This window comes from Mus caroli, chromosome 17, assembly GCF_900094665.2.
Source record: "Mus caroli chromosome 17, CAROLI_EIJ_v1.1, whole genome shotgun sequence".
Taxonomy (NCBI): domain Eukaryota; kingdom Metazoa; phylum Chordata; class Mammalia; order Rodentia; family Muridae; genus Mus; species Mus caroli.
The window spans coordinates 34,823,006-34,836,631 of NC_034586.1; the positions used below are offsets into that span (position 1 = coordinate 34,823,006).

General features: G+C 37.6%; 1 protein-coding gene across 1 annotated transcript; it reads left to right on the top strand.

Annotated features, from left to right (window-relative positions):
• The first annotated feature begins 1,919 nt into the window (after positions 1-1,919).
• On the top strand, positions 1,920-2,925 carry LOC110283668 (olfactory receptor 14J1-like). The gene has a single exon (XM_021149086.1). It carries the CDS (start codon positions 1,944-1,946, stop codon positions 2,913-2,915), a length of 972 nt encoding a protein of 323 aa, XP_021004745.1. The 5' UTR covers positions 1,920-1,943; the 3' UTR covers positions 2,916-2,925.
• The last annotated feature ends 10,701 nt before the right edge of the window (positions 2,926-13,626 follow it).

Consider the following 13,626-nt stretch of genomic DNA (forward strand, 5'->3'; position numbering starts at 1 on the left):
AAACAGCAAGGGTATAATTCAATCAAGGAAGACAAGAAGCTCACCTTACTGAAAATGAGTTAATCAATAAAATCCATATATGTGATCCATGTAAAAATTTTAAAATAACATGGAAAAGGACCATAAATTGGAAAGGGTGATATGGAATGTGTTTATGGAACTCAAGAATCAGGAAAACTATTTTTAAAATACTGTCAGAGGTAAGCAGTAGAGAAAAAGCTATCAGTGTTACATGTTCCTAAAAAGAAAAAGAAAAAACAAAACAAAAAACCAAACTGTGTTTTCTCCAAAGTCATTCATGCCTTTTCCTGATAGTCATATTTTTGGGTAAAAAAACAAATTTGTGTCCATCTAAAAGGCTGCTGCTTAAATTTCACATCTCAGTTCTGTTATTTAAAAAAAAACACTTGAGACATAAGTTCTTCCTATAAAATGGATCTTATATTTAGCTTAACAAAAATGAAAGTATTTGTGTAGATCAAATAAAAATTTTACTGAAAATCACCAGAATTTCTGTCTCATTGAAAACAGTGCTGAATATAAGATTCTCAGTCTTCTGTCAACTCCTTGTACAGTTTGACAAAATGAAAATAAAAATAATCAACAATAATTCTGCTAGCATTTTACTAGTTTCAACAAAGCAGAAATGAGAAATATAGAAAATGTTAGAGACAACCATACAGTGTTTAGTTTCTCTGACTTCACATGATATGGTTTGTTGCTTTGATGAAAACCATTTAATCTTTTGAATTTCAAATTAGATTAAATTTCTAATTTTTTCTTATGGATTGAAAGCCAAGAGCTTTTCCAGCGTGGCAGCTAAGTAGATTTTAAAACTTTTAATTTACTGATGCTTTATTACACTCTTAAAACAGAACTTTATCAGGGAAAACTGTTGAAATGGAATACTCAGACCTTGAGTTTATTCTACAAAACGAGTGTCAGAAAGGCAGCCAGGGTCTGCACTATTTCAGAAGAGGTAGGCCATAGATGGCGATTCCTCTGAGATTAAAACAGAAAGGAAATGTTTTAATCTCAAGATACATGGTTCTCTCAAAAAAAAACATGCTACATGCACACACACCCCAAACACACATGCGTTCATGCGTGTACACACACACATACACAAGTACACACACACACACAATTCAAAAGCATGTATTTTATGTTTTATTTTGTTTTGTTTGTTTTGTTTTGTTTTTAGATACCAACTGTGCACCAGGCCATCAAGTGAGACACCAAATTGGAAAATGACACATACTTTCTATGCAAAGGTAGTTTTATTTGATACTAAAGAAAAGTACATTTGAAAATAGAAATAAAGTTAGAGTGCTTGCTGAGAAATTTCAAGGCTCTGGGCTTGGCTCTACACTTAAAAACTAGAGAAACAGTAGGATGCTCCTTTGATTTGGCTCTTAGCAACACTTTAGGCAGTTTCTATGGTAATAACCACATGGCTTCCTAGGAAGGAAATCTGTATTACCTGTCTACAACTAGACCATCTGCTACAATACAGTGGTACACAAAATGTAATACAGAAGTCACAAAATGTGAGTACAGAAAACCTTAACCAATACCTCATGATTGTATTTCTATTGTGACTTGAAAGTCACAGGTTTCTTTGGTGGAAATTAAAATGTTTTTAGAGAAACCAAAACAATATGGTGAGTTTGACGTTTTTATTCGTCTCTAAACTACTACTTACTTATCAAAAAGTCTAAACTTCATCACAAAAGCACTGATTTATCCTGTTGATTCTTGCCATTGCAGGTATATTTATCAAGTTTTCAAGCTGCAATTGCTTAAACATTATCTGAAGTAGAGAAAATAGAACATTTATATATAATGTGTTATGTATATGTTATTATATATTATATATATTATATTAATACATTTCACAAAAAAAATTATTTTTCAGCTGTTACCACAAACTTATTTGCAAAATGACTCCAGGAAACATGACAACAATGAGTGGATTCCTCCTCATGGGGTTCTCTGATAACCATGAGCTGCAGATCTTACAGGCTTTGCTCTTCCTGGTGACATACCTATTGGGCTCAGCAGGGAACTTCATTATTATCACCATCACAACACTAGACCCACAGCTCCAGTCTCCAATGTATTACTTTCTGAAACAACTTTCCATTCTGGACCTCTCATCCCTCTCTGTCACAGTCCCCCAGTATGTTGACAGTTCCCTGGCACGAAGTGGCTACATTTCATATGGACAGTGTATACTGCAGATATTTTTCTTCACAGGTTTGGCCTGGAGTGAAATGGCCCTTCTTACAGTGATGTCTTATGACCGCTATGTGGCCATCTGCTTCCCACTGCACTATGAGGTCATAATGAGTCCCAGAAAGTGCACTTGGGCTGTGGCAGCTGTGTGGCTAAGTGGAGGTATCTCAGGAACATTATTCACAACAAGTACACTCTTTATCAGATTCTGTGGGGACAAAACAATTCACCAGTTCTTCTGTGATATCCCCCAGTTGCTCAAGCTCTCCTGCTCTAATGATTACTTTGGAGTACTGAAAGTGTCTACTTTCATTGCTGTAATGGGCTTTGCCTGCTTTGTAGGGATTGCCTTCTCCTATGGCCAGATATTCTCTACAGTTCTCAGGATGCCCTCTGCTGAAGGCCGATCTAAGGTCTTCTCCACTTGCCTGCCCCATCTCTTCGTTGTTTCATTTTTTCTCTCAACAGGCATTTGTGCCTATCTAAAGCCAACCTCAGACTCACCAACTGCTTTAGACTTCATGCTCTCTATCTTTTACACAGTACTGCCCCCAACCCTCAACCCTGTTATCTATAGTCTGAGAAACCAGTCCTTGAAAAGAGCTATAAAGAAGTTACTGTTAAGTGAAGAATTCGTTGGGAAAAATTATGTTTGTTCTGTTTTTAGTGCCTGCTAACACTCAACATAAAGAATGTTTTTAATATGTTGAATATGTTAGATATGTAATGTTCAGAATAACAAGATATATTCTAGAAAATGCATATTATAAACCTATTGTGTAGCAAGTTGTGATGTGATTCTTTGAACATATTTCATAAAATTTATTTATTTATTTATATTTTTTATTTTTTGGTTTTCAAGATAGGGTTTCTCTGTTTAGCCCTGGCTATCCAGGAACTCACTCTATAGACCAAGCTGGCCTTGAAGTCAGAAATCTGTTTGCCTCTGTCTCCCAAGTGCCAGGATTAAAGGCATGTACCACCACTACCCGGGTACTTATTCTTTTCAAGTTAGTAAAAATATGTGCTTATAATGTAGTAATATAGACCCACTTCTTACTAACTCTTCCAGTCTGTTGCCACACTGGTACATATGTGAATTTGGCAACAATAACTAACATGGGTTTTGCAAATATATTTATGGGAATAATATAGTAATAATGAGCATGAAGGATCATTACAATTACTCGTTACTCAGTTCAAATGGGTCATAATTTTAATGTTGATCACTGATTTCAAAGGTTCATATTACTTTCTATATTTCCATGTTCATATTTTAAGGAATAGCATGAACAAGCCTGTCATTTCTATGCATATCTATATAAAGTAATTTCTATAGTTTGCTTGGGTGTGAAGTATTCAATGTAATTAATATACAAATAAGCCTCAGGTATTCAATTTGTATCACTTACTATTATTTTTACTTACTAATAAGCTATTCTTATAATAATCCAAGTAGACAGGAGGCAGATGCAGGAATACCTCTGTGATGTTTTTAGGACAGCCTGGTCTACATAGTAATGATGCTAACTGCTAAAAAGTCCTAAATACTTTCTTGCTCATTCTGTGGGTTAAAAGTCCCTGGTTTAGGTGATTAACACCTGTAGCCTATCAGAGGGGAATTAAGTAATTCAGCCTTTGTTCTATCTCAGGAATTGCTTGGCTCTAACATTCACCCTGCTGGTTGCAGTCCCAAGGAAGAAAAAGGGACACTTGGAAAAGTACACTTAGCATTTATTTCAAAATTGTAAAAAGTTTCCTAAGAACGCTCTCTAAGAAAACAGGGAAAAGCACAATGAATCGTGATGAAGATGATAAAGATGATGAAGATGATGATGAAAGTGGTGATGATGATCTCTTTGTCTTCACAACTTACACATTTTTCAGAATACATAATCACATAGTAAAAAGTTCATCACAAGTTTACACATTAATTTAAATCATAAATCAAATAAGGAGTTTACAACAGAGAATATTTGCATGAAATATCCATTAGTAGTAATTACCTGGCTAAACATACATCACCTGTCTCACATCTACAGGTTCATGGAGCGTTAAAACCCATAACTAAGTTATTAGTGAAGGCTTGTATAGATAAACCCAGTATATATTTTTTTATCTTCTGCCCTACAGCCTATAATAAACCATAGTTCCCTTTTAATGAATATAATGGAAATGGCATGTAAATCATACACATGTGTATGTGTGTATGTGTCTCCGAGGGAGAGTGAGAGACAGAGACATTCAGACAGACACACAGACAGATGGACAGGCAGAGACACAGACACAAAGTGAAACAAAGGGAAGTGGGGTATCCAATAAATAGAGTTTGAGCCAACCTAAGGTGGTTTAAAGATGTCTAGAAAAAGAAGTCTCTGTGGAGTAAAATAATGGTTAAAGATGCCAGAAGCTGAAGATATAACAGGTTTTTAATCTAAGTAGAAAACTATCAAAATACCTTGAGATAATATTTTAATGTTAAGAGAGTTATGGATGAGATGATAGAACTTATGTGTAATTCAAGGTGAATGACAAAAACCATGCAGCACTGACCACTATTAGGCTATAACAGATCAGATCAAAACGGACATGTAAATTGAGTGAAAATTTTACATATCAAACAGTAGTTTTATAAGGCAGAAAGATGCAAAACAGATAAGACTTTCCTTAAAACAACAAGAATCCTGGCAATTTGTGGTGGAAAAATTGTGAAAGTCCTCCTACATTTAATAATTACAAGTAGAGAGATACACTTAAGTAAGCTAAGGCTCACTTATCATCTGTTTTCTCAGTTGTCCACCTTAGAGAACTTGTAGCTCGGCTTCGACCCAGTGTAAACTTTTTCCTGTCTGATAGAAGAAAGGCTTACTTGACTGAAAATAAAGTTACTGGCTCTGTAAATGAATATGTTTGTTTTGTCTTTTTACATGTGTAGTGAACATTCACAAAGAAGTCTGTGATTAATTTGTTAGCAATAAGAAAAACCAAAAAAAAAAAAATACAAATGTAATAAAAGCACTTAAAAAAAACTGCAGCAAATACTGTCACTGAAAATAGATATAGATAATTATTTTTAAAAATTAGAGTATTAATCTAAATTAGCCTTTGAAATATGGCAGGGTGGTCAGAGTAGAAGAATAAAAAAGTGATTTTATAACATCATTAAATAAACAGAAAAAATTGACATATTTTACTCATAAAATTGTATGGATAGAGAGAAATAATTGCATGCTTTATTGTAGAATTTAGTTCATATCATATTTCCATGTCACATATCTCTGACTTTCTCAAACTATCACATTACTTGGGACTGAATGTAGTTTTGCTGTAAAACATTTACAGTTCTGAGTCTCTGCACCTAAATTATGGAACTGACTTTTATCCTGGAAATTGTAAAATGGCTTCATATTCATAAATGTAACTATTGTTGTAGATAGTGTATCTCCAAAAGTGTACAGATGCATTTTAAGACAGGGTAATATGACACAAGGAACCACACCCCAAAAGTGCCCAGTAGATGAAGGACCAATCCAGCTCTACCATAACCACCCATGAAAAATCTGTCTGCTTAATCCCAGACCCTGCCTGTCTCCTAGAAGGTCTGCCCTATCCAGGGACACAGAACCCCATCACCTTTCTGGTCTGTACCTCCACCTGCAGCCATGTCTTAGCAGATTGCCTGCTTCCCAACCCCTCACCCTGCCTGTTTCCCTGGAGATCTCCCTAAGCAGGGACACAAGAGGCATGCTCTAGTGAAAATGGCCATCTTAACAAAAGCAATTTAGATTCAAGGCAATTGCCATCAAAATTCCACCTCAATTCTTTACAGATCTTGAAAGAACAATTCTCAAGTAATTAGGGAAAAACCAAAACCCCAGGATAAGTAAAATGATCCTGAACAATAAAAGAACATCTAGAAGTATCACTATCCCTGACTTCAAGCTGTAGAATAGGGCAATGGTAATAAAAACTGCATGGATTTGCCATAGAAACAAAAAACAAAAACAAAACAAAACACAAAACAAAACAAAAAACAACAAAAAAAAAGTTGATCAATGGAATCAAATCAGAGATTCAGAAATAAACCTACATATAGAAGTTATGGTTTGGTTTGTCTCTCATCCACAAGCTCCCAGAGATAAGATTCAGACTCAAAATATATTTATAAATATCTTGGTCCTATATGTAACCTCCATGCTGACTATTATCATAACTTAAATAGCCCATTTATTTTAACCTACATTTTGCCACTTGGCTGGTTTACTGTGTGCAAGCGCCATGTCCACCTCCTCTCACCTTCCAGGCCAATCTGTTGCATAGCTCTCTCCCAGAATTCTTTCTGCCTCCTGGATGTCCCACCTTTCATTTCCTGACTAAACCATATGCAATAGGCATTTTATTTGAGAGATTTTGCATCCTTACAATATACATAATATTAATTTTACACCCACATTCATACCAACACATAATTTTTGAGAAAGAAGACAAAACAGTACAATGGAAAAGGAAGACAATCTTCAAAAATTGATGATGGTCTAACTGAATGTCTGCATATAGAATGCAAATAAAACCATATTTATTAACCTGTACAAAAAACAAATCTATTTGGGTCAAAGAACTCAACATAATCTTAGTAGTTTTACTTATTATATCCAGAAACAGAAAAAAAAAAACCTAGATGTGTCTCAAGTGAAGAATGGATGTATATAAATAGTTCATTTACAAAATGGAATAATATTCAGCTATTAAAAAACACAGATATCATGAATTTTGCAGGCAAATGAATGGAAGATGAAAGTATAATCCTGGGTAATTTAACTGAACCCAAAATGACTTCATGCATTTTATGTATTCACTTATACATGGATATTAGTCATAAAGTACAGGTTAACCACACTATGATAAAAAGAGAAACCTCCCAAAAAGAATTCAAATAAGCCCAAGGGAGCATGGTTGAATTTTTCTAAGAAGGGAAAGAAAATAGATATTGGAGGTAGAGGGAGGGAACTGGTTGGGAAAGGAGATGGGCAGGGAAGCAGGATGGGATCTGTAGCAGATGTAGAGAAAGCAGTGGAGAGAGAATGAAAACCAGCATTAAGTAGGGGGCAATCAGGAGGATGTACCAGACACTTAGGATCAGGGAGGCTTCTGTGGGCCTATTGAGGTAAATCTAGCTGAGACTCTTAGAGATGGGAGATATGGATGCTGAAGTGGTCAAGTCATGTAGACAAGTTGGACTTCTAGTAAGGAGATAAGGACAGCAACCTACCCAGCAAACCTTCGATCCAAATTGAGTCCTATCTACAAGATATGCAGAGAGGGAGAAAATGCCCTCCCAAACTATGAGTGCTCCAAATTGAGACCCATCCAGTGGCCAAGAACTAAAGCCAGTATGGTTTGTTGAATATGATTTGCATAGGGAGTAGCAATATTATAGTTGCTTTGTTGTTGTAGCTGTGGCCTTGTTGGAGTATGTGTAGCTTTGTTTTAGGAACTGTGTCACTGTAGGAGTGGGCTTTGAAAGCTTCCTCCTAGCCTCCTGGAAATCAGTCTTTTAGCTGCCTTCTAAACAAGACATAGAAGTTTCAGCTCCACCAGTTTTCTGTCTAAGTGAATGTTGTCATGCTTCCAGCAATAATGATAATAGACTGATGCTCTGAACCTGTAAGCAAGCCTCACTTACATGTTGTCAATTACAAGAGTTGTTGTGGTCAGGGAATGTTTCTGCAGCATTGAAACCCTATGACAGTAATTAGCACGAGGAGTTGGGTATTGCAGTGGTAGGCCTGACTAAGCTTTAGACTGGTGGAATGTAGATATGAAGCTTTGGTAAAGCAGTGTAATGTTTCAATTGGGGCTCGATGGAACATAGTAGTAGAAGCATGGAAGATAGAATTCCTGAGTCATTTTTCAAGTATGAAGACATAGCTCAAGAGGTTTCAGAGAAGAAGACTTAAAATTTGGCATAGAGATGTTTGTTGTGATATTTTGAAGAATGTGGCTCTTCTGCTATTGTCTGAAGAGTTTATCTGAGGATAAGGTGAAGAAACTTAGATTATTGCTTTGACAAAGGAAGTCTGTTTTGGGGGAGCTTGTTGTTTTGAGGGGTGGGGGTCGAGACTGGGTTTCTCTGTATATCTCTGGCTGTCCTGAAACTCACTCTATAGACCAAGCTGGCCTTGAACTAGGAAATCTGTCTGCCTCTGCTTCTGCCTCCAAGTGCTGGGATCAAAGGTGTGTGCCACCACTGTCAAACAAGAAAGGAAGTCTTAAAACAGCCTTGTACAAAGTCAGTTGTGTGGTTACTATTGTTCACTTTTATGAAGATCATTTTAATGAAAGGTAGCAAGTATAGAAAAGAAAAATACAAAATGTACAGTTCAAATAGAAAAGAGCCACCAGGAAGCAGAATGAAGCTAAATCCTGTTTTCTAGATAATTGAATTAGGGGAGTGGTGATCTTGGGATAAGATCCCACAGAGCTAAATATATGCTTTTTCAGTTAAAGAAGGGATCTAAGCCTTTTTATGGTCTGGTTATTGTTTTCATTTGAACTTTTAATCTGGAGTGAATTGTAATCTAGAAATTGAGAGTTTACCTGGGATACAGATCTTGAGGCAGGAAGACACAACTTTTTGATTCAGATCTTGAGGAATATTGGTCATGAAACTCTTAGGACCAGGCATGGTGTTATATACTTTTAATCCTAGGAGACACAGAGAAGATCTTCTTGGCCAGCCTGGCCAGCCTGGGACAACATTTTTTCCATTTAAAGAAAAACTTAGGTGCAGGTCTGGTGGTTCATGCCTTTAATCCCAGAGACAGGAGACAGAGACATGTAGATATCTAAGTTCAAGTTTCATCTACAGAGCAAAGTCCAACACAGCCAAGCTTAGGCAGTGAATTTAGCAAACAGAAGGCAGGTAAAATATAATAGAATAAGGAAGCATGTTCCAGGCCCAGAAAACAGCAGAACTTGGCATCTTCAGCCGTGTGGACCTGGTTTTAGAGTTAAAAATAAAATTATGTGGGACAATTGGTGAAGTGTAGCTGGAGCTAAGAAATTAGAAGTGATTAAGTCAAGACCCACATTTGGGGTGATATCTTTTGGGAAGGGTTTTCTGAGAGCACACAAAAAAATCTGTGTTGTAGAGATAGACTCATGGTCCAGCTAGACTTGGTAATGTGTAAGGATCACCCATGTGGTACTGCTTTTGATGGTATGAAGGTGTCATGGAGAGCAGTTTAGGCTTGATACCTTGAGAGGTGAGAGAAGGCCATTGCTGAAGGTATAGCCTTAGTTACAGTTGACTGACCAGGACTGAACAGGTCATGCAAAGAATTTGAGGATTGGCACCATGAAGGGAACCTAGGAGAGGTTATTGGTGAATATTAGTGCACCAGAAGAACATAGAATGTTAGAGATACCAGTACCATGGGATGGTCACCAAGAACACAGCAGTAGTGGAGTGGAGTTAACCAGAACTCAGCATGCTACAGAGAGCTGAGCTGGAGAGGTAATTCAAGACCTTGTATATATCATTTATTTTTCACATTGAATTTGGTTTAATTTAGGTGGATAAGGTTTTCTACTATGTATACCAAGTGCATAGCTGGTGTCACAGTAGGACAAAAGAAAGTGTCTGAGACCCCATGATTGGAGTTACAGATAGTTCTAAACCATCTTTGAGGTACTAGAAATCTATGGTTGAATAGCCACTGCTCTCATGGGCTAAGCCCTCTATTCAGTCCCATGAGCATATCATTAATAGTAGTAAGGTGTGAATGGTTGCTCCTATGTTCATCTTTATCTCAGCCTGATAACCCGGAAGACATATAAGATTTATAGCCTCAGAAAGTAACTTAGACTTGGTGCTTAAAGGTATTTTTCAACCCAAATTTATACCAAAATTCAGAAGAAAAAAATTTACACACACACAAATGATACAAATTTTTAAATAAATAGTGGTTGACCACTTGATAAAAGCCATAAACACAAGATAACTTGAGTGTATCTTATATGTTGTAAATAGGCAGCAAATGGAGCTAAAAGAAAAATATGTTAGGTGTACTTCTGCAGGAGTTTATGCCTCTTTTAAGGAGAAATAAAGGAACTTGCAGGCCCAAAGACCAACTTGTCTGACTGTGATTGTATTGTCTCCTCATCCCTGCAAAACACTCAGTTGGGTGCCCTGAATGTTGATGTATCCACAGGGAGTTTTTTCTCAGGAGAATTTGAGAATCAAGCAGAGGTCACTCTAAGTCTGGGGAAATAGGGTACTTACAAAGAGCCAAGTAGTATGGAAGACCTATTAGAGAGGGTCCTTTAGCTGTGAAAGGAGAAGAGTAAAATGCCAGAGAACAATTATTGGGGTGCACCATAGGGCACTCTGGCTTCTATTGCAAATTTTATTTTGTTTTTTGTTTTGTTTTTTGCCAGGACTTCCAGTTTTTCTTCTTCTTTGCAACTACCTAACCCTACCTTATTCCCTGCTGGTGGGGGCTCAAATAAATACTACCCAGATTTGCAAGGAGTGGAAAGTGATGAATAGCCTGTTGAAGCTCTGTGTTTGGGCCTTCTTTTCCCTGTTGCATATCACAAGTCAGCCTGGACCTGTCCTTTACAACACTTACTGCCCTGCCTATTCTGAATAGCTCAAAACTACACTAAACCCTGCATTTAAGTTCAGCTCACATTATGTACATGTGTTAAGACTATATAATGGTAGTGGTATCCATTGAAAATGGGCTCTAAGTAACATTCATGAGAGAGGGGATTAAGAGGAAGAAGGAGAGGGGGAGGAGAGGGAGGAGAGAGGGAGAAGGAGACAGGGAAGGAAGGAGGGAAAGAAGAAGAAGGATGGGGGGAGGGAGAGGGAACTAGGAATAGAAGCCAGGCTTATCCACATGCTAGACAAGCACTCTACCCTTGATCTATATCTTTTATCTTCTTTATTCTTGTTACTGTGACACAGGGTCTGAATATGTTGCCTAAAGCTATTCTTGAACTGACTGTATTGTAGGCAAGCCACCCCCTTATGACTCTAACACTACCAAAATAATAGGAATATCTATGCAAGTAAAATTTTGAATTGTACTTCAAACTACAAAATAGCTTTTATAGGACTTCTAATATAGAGTATATCTAATTAGATTAGCAGTTATCTACATTTCTATTAATGTACATTGTTCTTTCTTCAAATATAATCTGGGATAAGTTTCTTTAATATTTTGCCTGTATCTTTTCAGGAATTCCTTCAAGACAATAACATTTTAAAGAAGATATCTTGAAAGGACCTTGAATTTTCCATTATTCACAAATGTACTCATCATAATCTTGTTTTACATTTATTTTGATGATCTCCATTAGACCAGGAAGATACGCTACTAGCCTTGTTCTAATTGAAAGGTAATTACCTTTCAAATTTGGTAAAAAGTTCTATAACATTCTGCCTGCTGTGCTATCTTTTTAAATTAACTAATTAATTCAGTTTACTACCCAATATATGCTCCCCTCTCTTCCCAGACCCCCTCTCACAACTCTTCTTCATAGTTCTTCCTTCCTCTTCTCCTATGAGAATGGGGAGCGCCAGTGTCACTTCCTCTCATGCACCCATCAGTTACTGCAAACCTAGGCACATTCTCCCTCACTGAGGCCAGACGACAAAGCCCATTTAGGGTAACTAGATCAACAGGGAGGCAACAAAATCAGGGACAGACCCTGCTACAGTTGGAGGAACTCACATGAAGACCAAGCTGAACATCTGCTACAAATGTGCTGGGGGCCTAGGTCTAGACCATGCTTCCATTTTGGTTGGCAGTTCAATTTCTGAGAGCTCCCAAGGGTCCAGGTTAGTTGATTTTTGTCTTCCAACGGAGTCCCGAGTCCTTCAATTGTTTCACCAATTCTTCCACAAGACTGCCAGAGCTTCATCTAATGTTTGGCTGTGGCTCTCTGCATCTGTTTTAGCCAACAGTTAGGTGAAGCCTTTCAGAGGACGGTTATGCTAAGATGCTGTCTGCAAGCATAACAGTGTCATTAATGGTATCAGGCTGGCCAGCTATATAATTAGTATACCTTATCCACCTAAATTAAACCATATTTAATTTTGAAAAATAAATGACATATACATGAAGAAAATCCTTTTCAAACTAGGTAATCAAACATGTATGTGTCTTTTCACCTTTTGTACATCTGGTACTCTAGGAGGCCAGAAGAATGTACCGTATTTTCTAGACCTGGGAATACAGGTAGTTCTGTGCCAAATTTGTGGATTCCAGGAACCAAACTTGGGTACACAAAGGATGGAGCTATTCCTTTAGCTCTTATATATGTCCTTAGGATGCAGAAGATGAAGATGTTCCTTTACTCCTCAGTTTCCCATTACTTAAAAGTATAACTTGCCTATATGTTTGTTGAAGGAATCAAAAAATTTCTAACCCTCTGGGAATGGACTCTCCACATTGATTATTTTCATTATTAACACAGTTCTCTTAATGTTAGAAAAGATAACAAAAGAGAATACTCTGGGTTGTCCCTAGTGAGAAGTTTCCTTTTCCCCCTTCCATGCCTCCTGTAGATACCACAGACCATCCCCATCTGCTCTTCTCTTCCAGACTCATCTTTGTCTGAGTATTCAACTATAGGCAGAGGGCCCCTTTTCAGGCAACAGGCCATGCCTGACAGGAGACTAAATAGTCTTTCAAAAGACCTACCACATTATCTGATATTCCTGATCCAATTCTCATAGTTGTCCTTAACCCTGGAAAAGAATATGAGTGGATGTTTCTGCCACTTTCCATGGGTGTGGTAGATACCACAAACCATCCCCACCTGCTCTTCTCTTCCTTCCTCATCTGTGTCTAAAACAAGTGCTATGGGCAGACACGCCTGCTAAGCACATGTCCTGACTGCTAGAAGACCAGCAAGTCTGTATAAAGACCTACTACACCATCTGTTACCCCACTCCCAAGGTTCATGGAGGGTGCTAGCACAAGACACCAGAGGCAGCTTCACATCTACCTTGTCTATAACTCCTTTGCATTGCTAAGATCATCTTTTCCTGGACTCCTCTTACCCTACCCTCCAACAACAACAAACATTCCTTATTTTTTTTTCATTTTTTATTAGGTATTTAGCTCATTTACATTTCCAATGCTATAACAAAAGTCCCCCATACCCCCCACTCCCCTAGGCACCCACTCCCCCTTTTTGGCCCGGGCATTCCCCTGTACTGGGGCATATAAAGTTTGCAAGTCCAATGGGCCTCTCTTTCAAGTGATGGCCTATTAGGCCATCTTTTGGTACATATGCAGCTAGAGACAAGAGCTCCAGGGTACTGGTTAGTTCATATTGTTGTTCCACCTATAGGGTTGCAGATACCTTTAG

Coding starts and splice junctions, on each gene's coding strand:
- LOC110283668 (XM_021149086.1), top strand. CDS start 1,944: ATGACTCCAGGAAACATGACAACAATGAGTGGATTCCTCCTCATGGGG.